This window comes from Moschus berezovskii, chromosome 11 (genome assembly GCF_049115385.1).
Source record: "Moschus berezovskii isolate FMDL1 chromosome 11, NW_MosBer_1.0, whole genome shotgun sequence".
In the NCBI taxonomy this organism is placed as follows: Eukaryota; Metazoa; Chordata; class Mammalia; order Artiodactyla; family Moschidae; genus Moschus; species Moschus berezovskii.
The window spans coordinates 81620253-81639293 of record NC_142470.1 but is presented as its reverse complement, the minus strand read 5'-3'; the positions used below and the strand labels follow the sequence as shown (position 1 = coordinate 81639293).

Sequence of the window (19041 nt, the reverse complement as noted above, 5' to 3'; positions counted from 1 at the left end):
ATCAGCATCTGTGAATGAAATGAGAAATGACCAAGAAGTTACAGTCTGCCACATAGAATTTTGATGATTTTCTCATAGCAAAGATTTTTGCTTTTGAAGAGTTAGAGAACTTAAAATAGTAATTACTAATTGCTTTGCAGATATTTTTGGATAAAAGAAAATACACACTCTTAATCATGCTATTCAGGATGAAGTTTGCTCACTAAGAAAGTAAACTTTTTTTTTTTGTATAGAAAGTAGTGTTAGCAAAAGAACAGTTAGGAAACAGATGTTTGGAGATGGTTTGGTTTGTGATTTTTGTTGATGGGGAAAAAAGATAATATATAAACTGAACTTTAAGCACTTTGATGGAGAAGGCTATGGCACCCCACTCCAGTACTCTTGCCTGGAAAATCCCATGGATAGAGGAGCCTGGTAGGCTGCAGTCCATGGGGTCACCAAGAGTCGGACACAACTGAGCGACTTCATTTTCCCTTTTCACTTTCATGCATTGGAGAAGGAAATGGCAACCCACTCCAGTATTCTTGCCTGGAGAATCCCAGGGACGGGGGAGCCTGGTGGGCTGCCGTCTATGGGGTTGCACAGAGTCAGACACGACTGAAGCAACTTAGCAGCAGCAGCAGCAAGCACTTTGAAATTTAGGTATATCTTCTAGGAAAACTCACATATTTGCGCCATGATATATATTTTTTAAACACCTTTATTTTCATACTTTTAAATGAGAACTCAAATAGTTGTTGACAGGGGAAGGGGTGGTACAAGCATACAGTGGCATATAGTGAATGAGTTACAGCTCTCTCCATCAATGTGAATGAAATACAATGTTGAGCTGGAAATAAAAGAGTACTAGAGTAATATGTAGGGGTTAATAGTCAGCTGCCTGTTGCTCTGGCTAAGCCATGAGAAAATCACCATGGGAAAAGAATAAAAGCAAATATAGCAATATAGCATAACCCAAATAAAAGTACATTGGGTTGATTAGATGGGGTTGTCATACTCTGCTAAGCTAAGGAAAAACATAGTGTGGACCTTGGAACGCTGGGTCAGCACAAGTTCAGAACACTGCTTGTGCACACACTGAGATGTTTTCCCAAGGCATATGTGGGTCTGTGACCTCCAGCTAGGTAATAGCCCTTGTACAAGAAAATAACACAGATAGTTTAAAGTAATCAATAAAATGGGAGACATGACCGGGGACACAGGGACTGATTTCATCATAGCACAACAGAAACTTTCTGCTTGCCAAGACACTAAATAAGTGTGATGTGGCTCGGAGGAACAGGGCTCTGGACCCAAGAGATCTTGAGTCCCTGGTCCCATCTTTAAGATTTTAATTCTGTCTCTAGTTTCTTTTTCCCAAACTCCGTCGACCACTTTCCATCCCTAACTGCTGTGCTGGCTGCAGCAAGTGGCGCCCAACATTGGGCACGAAAGTGAAGGATCGCCAAAAGCAAAACTGAAGCAGTGTGTGGTCCTGAAGAATAGTGGGGTGAGGCCCCTGAAAATCCCCCTTTGTGGTAAATAACACTCTCTTAGGCATTGAAACCGGGGTTAAATATGGGAAATTCAGAAACCTCAGAACAGTAACGGCCCGTATATATGCCTCTTAAGGCACCTTTTTAGAGCGGGTGGGGGGGGGTACAAAAATAAGCAAGGGCCAGCTATTGGAGCTTTTACAAACCATTGAGGAACATTGCTCATGGTTCCCTTCCCTCCGTACTTTAGATTTAGGAACTTGGGAGAAGGTAGGTAGTAAATGAGAGAAACTTCTTTGCAAGGGAGTGCCCTTGCCTGTATCTGTCTGGTCAATTTGGACACTGATAGAATCTATTTTAGAACCTCTTCAGACCCCAGAAAGCTCAGAAGGGAGTGAGGATGAAGGTGAAAGCCCATTAAAGGGAGAACCTGGATATGCAAAGCCTGAGAGGAGAGAGCAAAAAATGCTGGAGGCTCTTAAAGCAGTTCCTTCTGCACCTTTGGGGAGGACGAATTTCCTTTACCTCCTCTTCCTCCTCCTCCTGTCTTAACAGCTGGAGTGATTCCGGCTTTTCCTTCCTTGCCATGAACAACGGTTCTGTCACCTCTCCAGAAAGGTATTTGGTGGGCTCGATAGGAGGGTGACTTGGAGGCTATGACTATGGCATTTCCAGTGACAATACATGAACGAGTAGCTCCTGGGGGAGATCCTAATAATCCTAATGGGGTGTATGAGGCTGTACACAGATTCCCTTCAAAATACTAAAGGAACTTAGGCACGCTGTTCAGAGTTATGGAGTAAATTCTCCTTTTACCTTGGGAATAGTGCAGGGACTAGCTGAGGGTCCCCGTTTGATTATGGTGGCTCCTGACCAAGTCAGATAGATCCCCATCTCTTTAGATCAGATGACAGGCAGTGGAAATTGGGGGACAACTCAAGATCAGGTGCTTATGGAAGGTCAGGCTATAGAACAGGTGAGGCGATACTGCATAAGAGCCTGGGAGAAAACAGAGGTTAAAGGACAGGCTTTCTTTACTTTAAGAGACCTCACCTCCCTACTGGGACAACATTACCCCTGTCAGCAGAGCCAATTTGAACACTGTCTGGTTTAAATTTTAGATAAGAAACTATGACTACAAAAAGGAGAGATGACATTTTTGACACTGAATGGCCATGATATTCTTTAGACTCCAGAGAAAACTTGTTAGAATGAAGTCTTTTTTGAAATTGCAAAACTGGTTCTTCTTGCACATGGAATTTAAAAAAAAGTGTTGGCTTATTAAAATACTTTTTTGGAGCTCCAGTTCTGCCTGAGAAACAAAAACAGGCCTGGGAAAAAACCTAAAGTTAACTCTTATTGTGTCCTTGGGATACACAGCCCACTCTTATCTGGGACTCCAGCCAAGAAAAAATCGTTAGAACCAAGAAGAAAAAGAAGGGGCAAAGAGACATTTTAAATATTAAGCAGAAAACTGTGAGATCTCTGCCTATATGTCGTCTAAATTTATTGTGTATCTCAGTGTGTGCCTTCATCCTTGGACAAAATTGCTTAAGGCTGGTTGGTCAATGAGCTCTATTTAATTGGCCTAAAGAGAAGTAAGTGCTTATGAATCAAACAATTATAAATTCAAAAAATTAAAATGAAGTTCAGGTTTGTGTGAACTGGGAAATATTCACTATTAAATTGATACCTGGTATTAATGTTTATTTATGGACTTTGTGAAGATACTTTTGCAGATAGCATAGCCTTGGGTGATTTATACTTACCAATCTACAGAATGATGATATAAAGTACAGTTCATGGTTGCTAAAGGAAAGTAAGATGTGTTTTTAACAGAAAGATATAAGGAATGGAATTACATTCTATTAAGGAAAGAGGAAGTACATCTGAACTTACAGGTGCAATTCTCTGACTGGGCAAATAGAGTGATAAATACAGAAATATAAAAAAGGTTTGTGACAAGTGGAAGAGAGTTTGTATATGATACAAGTTTCTTAAAGACATTAAACTGCCTTTGAAATCTTTTATTGTTACTTTGACTAAGTGAATAACTATTGTTTCACAATGAATATAAGCTGGTACCAATCTGAAATTTGATTTTCTCTTCCTGTTAAAAAAACAAAGTCTTCTTGGAATATGGCTTTTGATAATAGACTATGTAAATTTCTTTGTCTTTAAGTGATTCATACTTGCTTTTAAAATCTTTTGTTACTTTGATAAAATGAGTGTTATATCACAATGATCTATGGAAACTATGGCACACATTGACAGAGCTCATTCTGCTTCTACAAAATTAACACCTCATCAGAAAATTTAAAAAAATTAAAAAATGGCTATAAACCAGACAGTCGGGGCTATGAAATCCAAGGCAGCCTCTTGGCTTTTCCCAGCTCCCTAACAAACCTCACTTTTACTTGATAGGATAAAGCCTTTCCTGGCTACAGGATTTATATCTCACAATTTTAAAAAAATGATTAAAATACATTTTCTGTAGTCTCCAGTGATCAGGGCACCCACTTAGCTGGACAGGTTGTACAGACACTGGCAAAAATTTCATGAGCTTCTTAAAGACTATAACGTTCACTGACATCCTTTGTCGTCAGGCAGGGACCTCAAAACAAAAGGATTGGTTACATGAGATTGAACAGACTGCTAAATATGACTGCAATTTTCACGACTTTTTGTCTGACATATTACTGACTTCTAATCTTTGTTTTCAGATACAAAAAAAACTCTTCTCAAGTCACTGATGGTTTAAAACAATTTAACGATTTACACCTGTGGGTAAAATTAAAACATTTTTCTTTTTTCTCTGTCTTGTCCCTCCAAAAGTTGGAGACATTTGGGTTTTGAACAGCCCCATCAAGGTACAAAAAAGACTGTCTCCAGACATACATGAAAGTATCAAAGTATACTGGGGAGCCCAAACTCATATAGATGAGGATTTTAACAGTTTGGTGGATTTAGAAAATGCAGTGCTACTCTTAGGAAAAGAAGTACAAAATCTTAAATTACAAATACATTTAAAGTGTGATTGGAACATTACTACTTTTTGTGTGACCCCCCCAGGAATATAACCAATCTAAACACTCCTGGCAATTTGATCTCTGGTGCCTCTGCCTTTTCTAAAACCTGCTTGAACATCTGGGAGTTCACGGTTCACATATTGCTGAAGCCTGGCTTGGAGAATTTTGAGCATGACTTTACTAGTGTGTGAGATGAGTGCAATTGTGTGGTAGTTGGAGCATTCTTTGGCATTGCCTTTCTTTGGGATTGGAATGAAGACTGACCTCTTCCAGTCCTGTGGCCACTGCTGAGTTTTCCAAATTTGCTGGCATATTGAGTGCAGCACTTTCACAGCATCATCTTTCAAGATTTGAAATAGCTCAACTGGAATTCCATCACCTCCACTAGCTTTGTTCGTAGTGATGCTTTCTAAGGCCCACTTGACTTCACATTCCAAGATCACCGACTCTGTGGACATGAGTTTGAGTGAACTCCAGGAGTTGGTGATGGACAGGGAGGCCTGGTGTGCTGTGATTCATGGGGTCGCAGAGTCGGACACAACTGAGCGACTGAACTGAACTGAAACACTCCTGGGAAAAGGTTAGACGACACTTGAAGGGCCATGCGCTGACAACGTTACAGTAGATATTAAAAAGCTTCAAGCAAAAATCATTGGCATGCAGCATGCTTCTTTCAGACTATTACTAGATACAGATACACTTCATGGACTAGCAGAGGGCCTTGACTCATTGAGTCCTCAAAGGCATCGGAGGTGGTCTCATTGAAACACTATGTTTTGCTGTTTCACTGTAAAATCTTCTGTTTAGTCCTCAGATGCATGCGACAAACCCTCCAGAACTAATGAAGAAAGCAGTTGTGAGATCAACATATCTTCTGCTACAAAAACAAACAGGGGTGAATAGTCAGCCGCCTGTTGCTCTGGCTAAGCCATGAGAAAATCACCATGGGAAAAGAATAAAAGCAAAATATAGCAATAAAGAATAACCCAAATAAAAGTACATTGGGTTGATTAGTTGGGGTCGTCATACTCTGCTAAGCTAAGGAAAAATATAATGTGGACCTTGGAACACCGGGTCAGCGCAAGTTCAGAACGCTGCTTGTGCACACACTGAGATGTTTTCCCAAGGCATATGCAGGTCTGTGACCTCCAGCTAGGTAATAGCCCTTGTACAAGAAAATAGCACAGGTAGTTTAAAGTAGTCAATAAAATGGGAGACGTGACAGGGGACGCAGGAGGCTGACTTCATCGTAGCACAACAGAAACTTTCTGCTTGCCAAGACACTAAATAAGAGTGATGTGGCTCCGAGGAAGGGCTCTTGACCCAAGAGGTCTTGAGTCCCTGGTCCCATCTGTAAAACTTTAATTCTGTCTCTAGTTTCTTTTTCCCAAACTGTGTGTCGACCACTTTCCATCCCTACCTGCTCTGTTGGCTGCAGCAGTAATGCATATTGTATTTTACATCAGTATAAAGTGTCAAACATAAAACCAAACAACTAACATAAATATGGTTAGACTAGAAGGAACACTAATTATAAAGTTCAGAAATAAGAGGCTTCAGTGGTCTTGATAATGTATTTTTAAAACTATATGGAAGGTATGTGGGTATTTAGTAATCTTTAGCTGTGTATATACATTGTATAAAATAAATACGGTATTTCATGATTAATTAAATCATTATGGGACAATACTAACTTTAAAATGAGATCAACTTTGAACTTTAAAACAAATTACTAATTTGTAAGAGAATACGATCCTGGTTACAGCCAGTGAGTGTGCCGCTGACCAAAGCCCAGTCGATTAGTTAATAGTTTCCTGAACTTTGAATCTTGAGCAAGGGATTTTCAGAAAGGAATCAGATAGAAGGTAGAAATCACTGCAGCCCCAGGCAAGGCTGTTTTCGGTGTAATTTTCAAAGTGTTTGGCTGCCCAGCCTCAGGGGCTTCTTTGTTCCTGATGGTTTTCCAGACTGTCCTTCCAGGCTCCCTTTGATTTTTAGAGTCTTCTATATTTTCTATTAAAGACCCCTCCTCCCTTTCTCCTTTCTTTATTCCTAAATTAAAAACAAATTTGACTGTAGAAACTTTCAGACTATTTTAACTTTCAAACTATTTTTGAAGTGAGGAGTTCTGGTGACTTTTGAGCCCATGTGTTGAAATTTGAAACAGCAGCACCTTAACTGGAAGAACATCAAGATAATGGAAATGACAACAAAGTTCTTTTTTTGTAATTGGTAGTTGGGACTGAAGAGTGGGTGATAAATGCAGTTATCAGTTCAGTTTCACTTGCATTTAGATATCTTTATAAGGTGGTGATCTTGTTTTCTCAGGTAAAATAGGCATTAAAAACAGTCTACAATATACTTAGAACTAGGCTTTCAAATCATTGTATCAAAGTATTAAACCAGTGTGTTAAAAAATAAGCACATTATTATATTGTTCTCAATACTTTTTGTATTGTACTTGACTGAAAGTTGTATTTAGATAAGAGTAAAACTTTGCCCTTTGAAAATTCCTTTTAATAAATATTTGTATTTGTATTAATAATTAGTACAGTATTATATATAATGAAAAGTTACACAATTGCTACAATTTTACAAATATTATGTATGGTGGTTCATTGGGTTTTTAGGAATAGGAATATATAGTTTTTTTGTAGTTACGTAACAGTTACAGCTGAAAAAGAGCTCTCTCAAAGATACCTAGAGCCAAATGAAAGTAAGTTGATCTAGACTAATATGTCTCAAAATGTGATTCTTAAGTCACCAACATGCTTTTTTGAAGATCCCATACAAGGTCTACTGGGGGGCAGGGAAATGGGGGTGTGGAAATCTGCATTTTGAGCAAATAGTAACAGCAAACATTTTGTGGTGTTTACTATGTCTCGGGAACTATTCTAAGCACTATCTATTAATGCATTCTTCCCTGTCAAGTGTAGTGAGTGAGTGAAGTCGCTTAATCGTGTCTGACTCTTTGCGACCCCATGGACTGTAGCCTGTCAGGCTCCTCCATCCATGGGATTTTCCAGGCAAGAGTACTGGAGTGGGTTGCCATTTCCTTCTCCAGGGTATCTGCCCAACCCAGGGATCGACCCCGGGTCTCCCGCATTGTAGGCAGATGCTTTACCCTCTGAGCCTCCAGGGAAGTCAGGTGTAGATACTTTGTTATTATTCCCACTTGACAGAGGAGGAATTTAAGGTATAACAGACGAAGAAACTTATTAAGGAGGGCTAGGCTTGTATATTGGAGAAGGAAATGGCAACCCACTCCAGTGTTCTTGCCTGGAGAATCCCAGGGACGGGGGAGCCTGGTGGGCTTCCGTCTATGGGGTCACACAGAGTCGGACACGACTGAAGTGACTTAGCAGCAGGCTTGTATATGGAAAAAATATAAAGACATTCACATTCCCACTGCTGTAATCCAGGGCCATTTAAAATTGAAAAGATTTTATTCTAAAAGTGAAGTTGGGAGGATGGCGATGTGTAGTGGATTTCACAGTTCTCTCAGGGGTAAAAGTACTTTTACTTTTTTTTACTTTTCCTTTTTTTACTCAGTAAAAGCACTGAGTAAAAGCTGTCCTAATGCCACTTGATGGATTATGAAGCTTGGATTATTAAGTAGTATGCTCTTCAGCACATCATTAAAATTATAGGTGTTTCTATGGGTTAATGGGTTTCCGTCAGTCCAAGTAAAGTTCTTTATTTGATGTGCAGTACAACCTAGATAGAATCACATATTTGTAAAACTGAGATTTTGTTTTAATTAATTTTGGGGGTTGTCTTCAAGATCTCTGGTGGGGGAGTATACTTGATTATAACACTTACTTTTGGAAATCTTTCTAAAATGTATTCGCATACTTTTGTACCTTAATAAATTGAGCAAGATGTTGCCAAGTTTTGAATATTCTCATTGTTCCGTCTTACATATTGAACCCTCAAATTATAAATTGAATTTTAAAAAACCAGGTTTTGTTTCTTGGTTTTCCTTTCTACAACAGCAGTGCTTTTCCATTTGCTGCACATGCAGATCACCGGAAAGGCATTTTAAAAAAGATAATGATATCTGGGTCCCACCCCTGGAGACTCTAGTGTGTAAGGATTGAGAAACCACTGTTCTAGAAGAAGGATGTATGGCGCAGTTTCCTTGGTTTCTTTTTTGTTGTGGTTCCTCTAAGTTTTGATAATAATGAAAAATACTCTTGAGATTAAGAGTTAACTAGAAAATAGATGAACTATTGTTGATAAATGCTCTTAATTTAAATATGTAACATCTACATTTTTTTCCCCCCTTTCAGATTTATTACTAAACATGGGTGCATTTTTGGACAAACCCAAAACTGAGAAACATAATGCTCATGGTGCTGGGAATGGTTTACGTTACGGCCTGAGCAGCATGCAAGGATGGAGAGTGGAAATGGAAGATGCACACACAGCTGTTGTAGGTATTCCGCACGGCTTGGAAGACTGGTCGTTTTTTGCAGTTTATGATGGTCACGCCGGATCCCGAGTAGCAAATTACTGCTCAACACACTTATTAGAACACATCACTAACAATGAAGACTTCAGGGCAGCTGGAAAGTCAGGATCTGCTCTTGAGCCTTCAGTGGAAAATGTCAAGAATGGTATCAGAACTGGCTTTTTGAAAATTGATGAATACATGCGTAACTTTTCAGACCTCAGAAATGGCATGGACAGGAGCGGTTCAACTGCAGTGGGAGTTATGATTTCACCTAAGCACATCTACTTCATCAACTGTGGCGATTCACGGGCTGTTCTGTATAGGAGTGGACAAGTCTGCTTTTCTACCCAAGATCACAAACCTTGCAACCCAAGGGAGAAAGAGCGAATCCAAAATGCAGGAGGCAGCGTAATGATACAGCGTGTTAATGGTTCATTAGCAGTGTCTCGTGCTCTGGGGGACTATGATTACAAGTGTGTTGATGGCAAGGGCCCAACAGAACAACTTGTTTCTCCAGAGCCTGAGGTTTATGAAATTTTAAGAGCAGAAGAGGATGAATTTATCATCTTGGCTTGTGATGGGATCTGGGATGTAATGAGTAATGAGGAGCTCTGTGAATTTGTTAAATCTAGGCTTGAGGTATCTGATGACCTGGAAAATGTGTGCAATTGGGTAGTGGACACTTGTTTACATAAGGTATGTAAGTCTTTTTTTGTTACAATTAAAATGCCCTAATAATTTTTAAAAGGCATGGTAAGTAATAATAAGCAAACTTGAAGTTTTAAAGCTTTTAATATTTTCATTAGGAAAGTCCTAAGTCCTATCTATTTTAAAGTTATTCTCTTCCCCAGAAACGAAAATTTTTTTTTTGCCATTCTCATTTGTCTAAACCTTCTAATTTGAAAATTAAGTTTAATAAAGTTATGGCATTTGTTGTTATTTAAGGGCTTTATGACTTGTTGTTGTAGCAGAGGCATCTATACACAATTGTGACTTGATTAAAATTCTCAACATTGTCAGTACCTGTCTTTTTTGGTTTGTTTTGGCCACTTGGCTTGTGGGATCTCAGTTTCCTAAGCAGGGATTGAACCCTGAGCCCAGGCATTGAAAGCCTGGAATCCTGATACTCGACCATCAGGGAACTCCCAGCAATAGCTGTCTTATGCCTGATTATGTAGCAGTTTCATAAAAAAAAAAAAAGAGTGAGAGCTTGATTGTATGTTAGATACACAAAAGATCAAGAGCCACATAAAACAGTGGAAGATATAACAGAAGCCTTAGTAAAGTTTTGTAATTTAGCTATGAGCCTACTAGCGTTACTAGCAGCTAAGACAGAAACTGAAGTAAGAGTTGTATATTTCTTATTCTATAGTAGTAAAAGAAGCTTTTTCGAGCCATAAAACCTAAAAGGAATTTACGTGTGACTCTGTAAATATGACATGGTGGATAATATCTTACTTTTATAGGAAATAATCAAAATTCTTTCCATAGAGATGCCTTTATCATCCCCAATTAGAAAACCAAAGACTAGTATAAAATGCAATCTTGTTAAGAATTCCTGTGGAACACTAAAGTTTAATTTACATTTGCAATATTATATGAATCTTATTTCAATAGAGTAATAGAGAGGAGAATCCAAACTAACAGGTAGTTAGCAATTTCCTTTAATGTCTTTAAATATTCAGTAATTTCAAGTGGGCTTTTGACAGCATCTATATAGCAGTCAATTAAAATTTGAGTTATCTGACCGGAACCTGAAATATGTAAGTATTCTGTGACTCTGATTGAAGAAGGTATCAGGACAAAACTAACCTTTGGTTATGTGATGTTAAGATTTTGACTGACTGACTCTGTCTAGTTTAAAGCCACTCTGTTTCTTCACCATGTAAGTTGCTGTGAAAGATACAAGCATAGCCAGGAAGTTTCTCCAAAGGTCTCTGGGTCTATGGAAGTACTCAGGTTTTGTGTTGAAGTATCTATTACTTTCGGAGAAGGCAATGGCAAGCCACTCCAGTGCTCTTGCCTGGAAAGTCCCATGGATGGAGGAGCCTGGTGGGCTGCAGTCCGTGGGGTCGCTAGGGGTCGGACACGACTGAGCGACTTCACTTTCACTTTTCACTTTCACACATTGGAGAAGGAAATGGCAACCCACTCCAGTGTTCTTGCCTGGAGAATCCCAGGGACGGAGGAGCCTGGTGAGCTTCCATCTATGGGGTCACACAGAGTCGGACACGACTGAAGTGACTTAGCAGCAGCAGCAGCAGCAGCAGCCTCTATTACTTTTCCATAGGATGGGATGAGACAACTTCAAAAAGAAAATAAAAGGGCTGGGTTTCCAGCTTTTTTCTTGATGGTATCTCTAGTACTCTGCTGTTCATTTGTTTTTAAAGCATGTTGTATCTTTTTTGCTTCTCTGGATGAATCAAGTACAGAAATATTGATGGTTGTCAGTGATCAAATAGTAAGTTGTTCTAAAATTGTCTATCTCTTTGGACTTTATATGGAGAAATTCTGATGTGTGGCTTTTTGAGATGAAAGCAAGCATGTGTTTTTTTTTGCCTAACTGGGAACTGAAAACAGTGTTTTCCCCAATTATTTCAAACAAAAAGTTTGTTTATTAAAAAAAAGGCCAGATAATATAGGATGTATATGTATATTTTAAGGTGATACAGAATATGTAAAGGAACACTGGAAAATTTTGCCACTGACCTAAGTGGGCTATTGTCTTAATTGTGGTATTTATTTTTTTCATCTTTTTTGCCCGCCTTGAATGTGTATATTTTTATAGAAAGGAATTCATTATACTTGTTATTCTGCAGTCTGCTTTTTAAGTCAACAGTATATTGTAGAGAGATCTCCATGTCTGTATCTATCGATCAAAATCATTTTTCATGGTTGTATAGCAGAATGACACGTAGTTTTGAGGGGATAGCCAGAAAACTATTATGTCTGTAATTTAGAGTAAGGAGAGAAGTTTGTATTCTGGATAAATTGCACAGTGACTTTGAATGAAGTTGCATTTATATTGAAATCAGTTTTGAGATGCCTAGCTAGCTATTTTGTATTGAAACAGAATAGAGGTGAATTTTTTGAATCACCACATGCGACTTATGGAATTAAATAAAGCTCTTGTCCATTCCTGTTTTGCTGACTCCATAATACTGTCCTTCCACTAGTTTATATTGTAAAGCCACCAGTTAGCAATATTTAAAACACTCGGATTAAAATAAAACATGTGATTGCTTTCAATTTAGTCTGAAAGATTGAATCTAAATTTTAAAATCCATGGAAAGCGTGTTGGCCAGTGCTTGCCCTGAGCAAGTGCTGATTTTGTGTATGTGTGGTAGAATAAATTTTAAAACATTTTTTAAAATTAATTTTTTATTGGAGTATAGTTGATTTACAGTGTTGTGTTAGTTTCTGTCGTACAACAAAGTGAATCTAGTTACCTGTTTTATATATGGTAGTGTGTATATGTCAGTCCCAGTCTCCCAGTTTATCCCTCCCCCTTCCCTTAACAAGCTCTGAGTTTGATTTCTATATCTGTGGCTCAGTTTCTGTTTTGTGAATAGATTCATTTGTACTTTTTTTTTTAGATTCCACGTATAAGCAATCGTTGATGCATCTTTCTGTCTGACTTATTTCACTTGGTATGAAATAAATATACTCTAGTACTCTTGCCTGGAGAATCACATGGACAGAGGAGCCTGGTACGGCTGCAGTCCATGGGGTCGCTAAGAGTCAGACACGACTGAGCGACTTCATTTTCACTTTCCACTTTTCATGCAGTGGAGAAGGAAATGGCAACCCACCCCAGTGTTCTTGCCTGGAGAATCCCAGGGACGGGGGAGCCTGGCGGGCTGCTGTCTCTGGGGTCGCACAGAGTTGGACACGACTGAAGCGACTTAGCAGCAGCAGCAGCAGGTCTAAGTATACTCTAGGTCCAAGTGTGATCTCTAGGTCCAGGTATTATTAGCTGCTTTAGGAGAAAGTGTGAATGGAGTAGATTGAATTTTTTTAACTAGATGATTTTAAGATTTTTTTCTGATAATAGATTTAAGTGTTGGGAATTTCTTGATGATCCACTGTTTATAACTTGGCATTTTCATTGCCAGGGCCTGGGTTTGATTCCTGGTCAGGAAACTTAAGATCCTGCAAGCCTTGGGGCTCAGCTATATATAAATAAATAAATAAGTGTTAAAATTTTCTAACACTTTTAACATTTGTCATTTCCTAATAGTTTACAAGGATTTTTATATATTAGCTCATGAAATGTTGGGATATTATGTTAAGCATTGTGATCACAGTAGTATCACAATGTAGTATTGCTTTTTATGAGCCAGATGCTATTTTAAGTACTTTCTACACATTTTAATTTATTTAATTTTCACAACAACTGTAACAGGTAGCTAGCATTATTGTTGTTAATGATGGTCATTTTTCAGAATTGCTATTCAGCAAAATGAAGCTACAAGAGTTGGATGATTCTGGTCAGGTATTACCGTGTTTAGATAATTAATTCTAGGGGAAAATGGTCCCTAAGGAAGCAGCTTTTCCATTTTATTGCCAGTGCTAGTAGCATTTCTGGTGTTTATGCTCACTAATTTCCGGTTACATAGAATGAAAGTGAAAGTGTCAGTTGTTCAGTTCTGTCTGACTCTTTGTGACCCATGGACTGTAGCCCACCAGGCTCTTCTGTCTATGGGATTCTCCAGGTAAAGAATACTGGAGTTGCCATTCTCTTCTCTAGGGAATCTTCCCAACCCAGGGATCAAACCCAGGTCTCCTACGTTGCAGGCAGATTCTTCACTGTTTGAGCCACCAGGCAAGCCCGTGGAATAGAATATATAATAGCTATTTGCATGGCCTTTAATAACTTATAGATCACATTTCATTTATCCTCATAGTAAACTTCTGAGGGGAACAAAGTAAAAATTTTTATTTCCAGTTTCTAAGTAAGGAAATGGAGGTTTGTCATAAAAGACTTTAAAGAAGAGAAGCTGTAAGTCAGATATTTGATGAGTTTTGAAGCAGAGTCTAGAATTCAAGCTTTCTGAGTTAAGTTTTGCATGTATGTTACTGAAGTTTCCCACTAGATTTGATGAATAAAATTTTTCCCAAGGGAAACTTTTTAAGACCTTCCTTTTCTTTTTTCAGTAATTATAAAATTTAAAAAAATTTGAGCAAAATTATATTTGAAGTGAGGTTATTAATCTTTATGTCTCTCCTTGTCAGTCTCATTCCCTTTGGTAGCCACTGTTTATTTTACAGTTTGCTATATATCCTTCCAAATAATTCTCTGTGTTTTTTCGTAAAAATAGAAGTATAAAAAGTAGGATCATGTATGCATGTTACTTTGTTAGTTCTTTGTTTATCTTAATCACAAAAGTCAATATTTGTTTAAGTTTTTAAAAAATATAATTTGATTTCCTTTAATCAATCTATATACCACCTATTAGAAGCTTTTTTATTTTAAAGCATGAGATATAATGCCTGATAATTGGATTATGTTGAGGGGAAATTATTAACATTTTCCAAAGTCAGTATCAATCTAAATTACTGATAAAACGTGGAAAATGTACTTATTCAGAAAATATAATCATAAATAATGCAAAAGTAGACATAGTATTAGAGTGGAGTGTGGCTGGGTTTTTTGAAGTATGGAAGATAAGGATGTAAAAATACAGTATATGTAATGTAGAAATTCCGAAACTTTGTTGATGGTGTCTGAATATCTCAGTAAGTTTTTTTTGTGGTGCTACTTAACCATATTAATATCTAGCAGTTATAAGTATTAAGTGGTTAGATCCAAACTTAATGAGTGTACAAATAACATTTAACGAAATAATACACGTATATGGAAAAAACATTTATTCCATTCTTTAAAAAACGATAGTTGCATAATATGATATGTGCGCACCTGTTGGACATGGCACAACTTCTCAAGCCTTGGACTCATTGGTACTGCCTTCCTTGGAGGACTTGACTTTGATCACAGTAACTCCCAGAACCTCCACTTTGGGAAAGGAGAATATCATTGAGAGGAATATAGTGCTCTCTAATGTTAAAAGTGTGAACTGCCTCGAGCTAGTTTGGAGTGTTCACAGATGCTGAATATTGCTGTGTCCTTCCCTCCCTCAGAATCTCTCTGAGCCCATTTGGCATCCTGGCCCTTTTTGGTACCCTGTTTAGAACCACAGTTTCAGTGTGAGAACATAGGCTCTTTGGAACCAGACAGCTTGGTTTTGAGTTGTGCTCTGACACTTGGTGCAAAGCATGGGTTTCTTCATTTTATAAAATAGAGATAGTAATATCTTCATGTAGTTGCTGAGAATATAGCTTTTGGCAAGTGCGTGAACAGTATCTGGTTTACAGTCCTCAATAAATTTTAGTTCTGTTGATGATGGTTATGAAATGAAGAGGTAAATTTGTGCGAAGGGAAATAGGTTCCAGAGAAGGGACTGGTCGGAGAATTGACTGTTTTAGAAAGGAAGTAATGATAGCCTTCATATTTCATGGGTAGGTGGAAATTTGGACTATTCCTTAAAATTGGCTGTTTTGAATGCTTTGTAAATGTAATAACTACAGTGAATGGCAGATTTTTAAAAATTGATTTAAAGAATGAGTAATATTTATGGTTCACTTACCATACTAATTTACAACTTTGTAGTGTTAAAGATTCTGTTCTTTAACAGAACACTGCCCATTTCATATGCTGTGTTCAGGACTTGATCCAGGACACTTCGGAAGCATGCAACATTCAACTTTAAAACTAACGGCATCAAATTATTTTCTGATTAATTTTAGATACCCTTACTTATGGCAGGGGCACTGGTTATTTTGACCTGTTGTTGTTCAGTCACTTAGTCATGTCCGTTCTTTGCAACTCCATGAACTGCAGCACACCAAGCTTTTGACCCATAACTATCTATTAAAATAGTTCTGATTCCTTTAAGTACTGCTGCTGTGCTGTTGTCAAAATTAAAAAATGAAAAGGTGCTTAAGTAATCAGTTTTTAAACATCTGGCTGATTGCTTTAATTGTTCAAGTTGATATTTGCATATTTCATTTGTGGACTTTACAAAAAAATGTATACTGAATATGCAAGGATGATTTGTCTCTAGAAAACTAAAGAGGCATAAAGGGAAGACTCTTTTTCAGTTGCTATATAAAAATTAATGAAATATACCCATACCTTATATTTAGGGAAAGATCATCTTTATGTACGGAGAAGGCAATGGTACCCTACTCCAGTACTCTTGCCTGGAAAATCCAATGGACAGAGGAGCCTGGTGCGCTCCAGAGGAGCCTGGTCCATGGGGTTGCTAAGAGTCGGACATGACTGAGTGACTTCACTTTCCCTTTTCACTTTCATGCATTGGAGAAGGAAATGGCAGCCCACTCCAGTGTTCTTGCCTGGAGAATCCCAGGGATGGGGGAGCCTGGTGGGCTGCCATCTGTGGGGTCGCACAAGAGTCAGACATGACTGAAGCAACTTAGCAGCAGCAGTAGCATCCTTATGTAGAAATAAAAATACCATCATTGAAATCACACATGCTGAGATGTTTATGTAAATTATTTTCTTTAAATATCTTCAGATACTTCTTGAAATTATCTTTTAGTTAATTTTCCAAATAATAGGATGTATATTTTATAACTTATAAAAATCTAATGGAAATTGTATATATGTGATAGATTAAGAATGGGTAAACAATGCTCATACTGTTGTTAACAAAATAGAGAATAGAAGAAACTGGATTTCTAAAAATGTAAGGTGTTAATTTTGTTTATTCATAAAATTGCTTCAAAAAGTATTCATGTGATGCTTGATTCTTGAATATCTATGGTATAAAGAGTTTTCCTGACCTGAATTTACATGGTAAATCCCGATTCCTATTCCTATGGGATGTATTGCTGTTTGGAATCACAGGGTGTGTGGGATATGTGTGTGTATATCTTCGTGTGTGTGTGTGAGTGCGATGATATATATATTCATATAGCCATTGTAGTTTTTTGGGGTTTTTTTTTGCCACACCACATGGCATGTGGATCTTAGTTCCCCAACTAGGGATCGAATCCATACCCCCTTCATTGGAAGCGCAGAATCTTAACCACTGGACCATCAGGAAAGTGCTCGCCAATGTAGTATTTCTGATACTAGGTCATTATGAAAGTTTTGGTGGGTTTTATTAAGTAATAAAATTCATTTGGGCCAGTTTGGAAATCCTGATTTTTTTCCCCCCAGATATTAAGAATTGAATTATATATTCATGATGATTCTTTCTATTAAAGCATAAGAATTTGTACAGAGAATTACTGTTTTCAAAGTCTTCTTAAGACTCAACCTATACCGCCTTCAAACTTCGCTCCATTGAGGTTTAGCAGAAGTTTTTCAAGGCCTGCCTGTTTTTGACTGTGTCATGTGGGTCCCCAAAAGGTGGCGAGTCTTAACCAAAGAGTGCTCACCTAGGTTCTGGCCATGAGGACTGAAAAGAGTAGCATGGGTGTATTGTTGGCTCTCTTCACTTGGGTTGGCAAATCCCACGTCCACTGACTTAGGTTTTTAGAGTGGTAAATAGAAAAATAAATAAATAAAAGGAGTTAAAAAAAGATCACTATTCTAAGAACAGTTTCATTCTGTTTTAAGAAATTCAGTAAAAGTAATATACTTTAAGAAACTGTTTTAACTTTATTGCTTATGGTCTTGTGGTAATAGAGTAGTTAGTGTATGTGTATCCCGTGTTTCCTTTTTGATATAGATCTTTTGTGATGGTGTGATTAAAAAGGCAGCAGTAAAATTTGTCCTTCAATTAGCAGTTTTAGCTACTCTCTCCAAATCCTGACACTGTCTGATGTCATTTCTTCAAAAGTTACTTCATCTGACTGCAGTATATCTGTTTGATCATTTGATACTATACTCTCAGAACAGTTTCCAGTTTAACTTTTTTTCTCTGCTTGTTTAGTGTCGTGGGTATCCTAATAATCCACAGTTTTCATTCATGTCAGTTTAGTAGCATTTCAGTAGCATTGCTCCAATGCAGGTTAATTCGCTAGGGGGAAGAAAATATATATTTTCTTTGGGAGGATGCATTTTGGGCTTAAGTCACTTTGGGAATATGCAGTCTTGCGGGAAGCAGAGTTTTTAGAAGATTTAATATGTATGAAGATACCTTCATTTCTCAAGTAGTGAAATAGACATAGATAAGAAGAGGTACATAGATTCAGAAATCATAAAATAATTACGATCTACCCCTACTTATGGAGAAGGAAATGGCAACCCACTCCAGTGTTCTTGCCTGGAGAATCCCAGGGACGGGGGAGCCTGATGGGCTGCCGTCTATGGGGTCACACAGAGTCGGACACGACTGAAGTGACTTAGCAGCAACCCCTACTTAAGAGTCCTTGTTTCTTCAGGGTGTGCTTCAAATAGTTCTTTGAAAATGAATGTGTTGATGGTGTACATTCTGGATGATTAAATAATTGCTTAAAGTAAATAATAGTTGGTAGACTGTAGAAATATAATTTTTATTTTCTTTTTTTTAATATACAGGGAAGTCGAGATAACATGAGTATTGTACTAGTTTGCTTTTCAAATGCTCCCAAGGTCTCAGATGAAGCAATGAGAAAAGACTCAGAGTTGGATAAGTACTTGGAGTCACGGGTGGAAGGTAAGAAAGATGCTTTTTTTTTTATTTAGAAGGAAAGCAAAAGTATTATTCCTTGTTTGTCAAATAATTCTTTTAAGATTTCCTATAGATTTTGGACTGAAAATCCATTATTCAGGAATGAGAGAGGGGAAAGCTAGTCTCCTTAACTTCAACAATTTGCTAATTGTTTGGGTTTAAATCTTTTGTTTACGTATGTTCCATCTATTCTTTTCCCTTTCTTCTTCCCTTTTGGGTTAATCAGTATTTTCTATTTGAGTTAATCCCTGTATTTGCTCATTAGTTATACATTCTTTGAAATACTCATTTAGTGGTTACCCTGATGGAGAATACATTTTAGAGTCTATGGCAGGATCTCTGGTTTAATCCTTTAGTTTTATATGTGCTACTTTTCAGATATAAAGTTATTTTGTATG

General features: G+C 37.7%; 1 protein-coding gene across 6 annotated transcripts in view; it reads left to right on the top strand.

Moving 5' to 3' along the window:
• PPM1B (protein phosphatase, Mg2+/Mn2+ dependent 1B) overlaps positions 1–19041 on the top strand; it is a 102107-nt gene that overhangs the window by 56636 nt on the left and 26430 nt on the right. For 4 of the 6 annotated variants that reach the window (XM_055399592.2, XM_055399593.2, XM_055399589.2 and 1 more), the window contains exons 2-3: positions 8797–9656; positions 18511–18628. In XM_055399592.2, the coding sequence (XP_055255567.1) occupies positions 8811–9656; positions 18511–18628 (964 nt within the window). In that variant the 5' untranslated portion in view covers positions 8797–8810. The remainder of the gene's footprint in view (positions 1–8796; positions 9657–18510; positions 18629–19041) is intronic. The other 2 variants (XM_088841510.1, XM_088841511.1) reach the window with 2 other exon arrangements.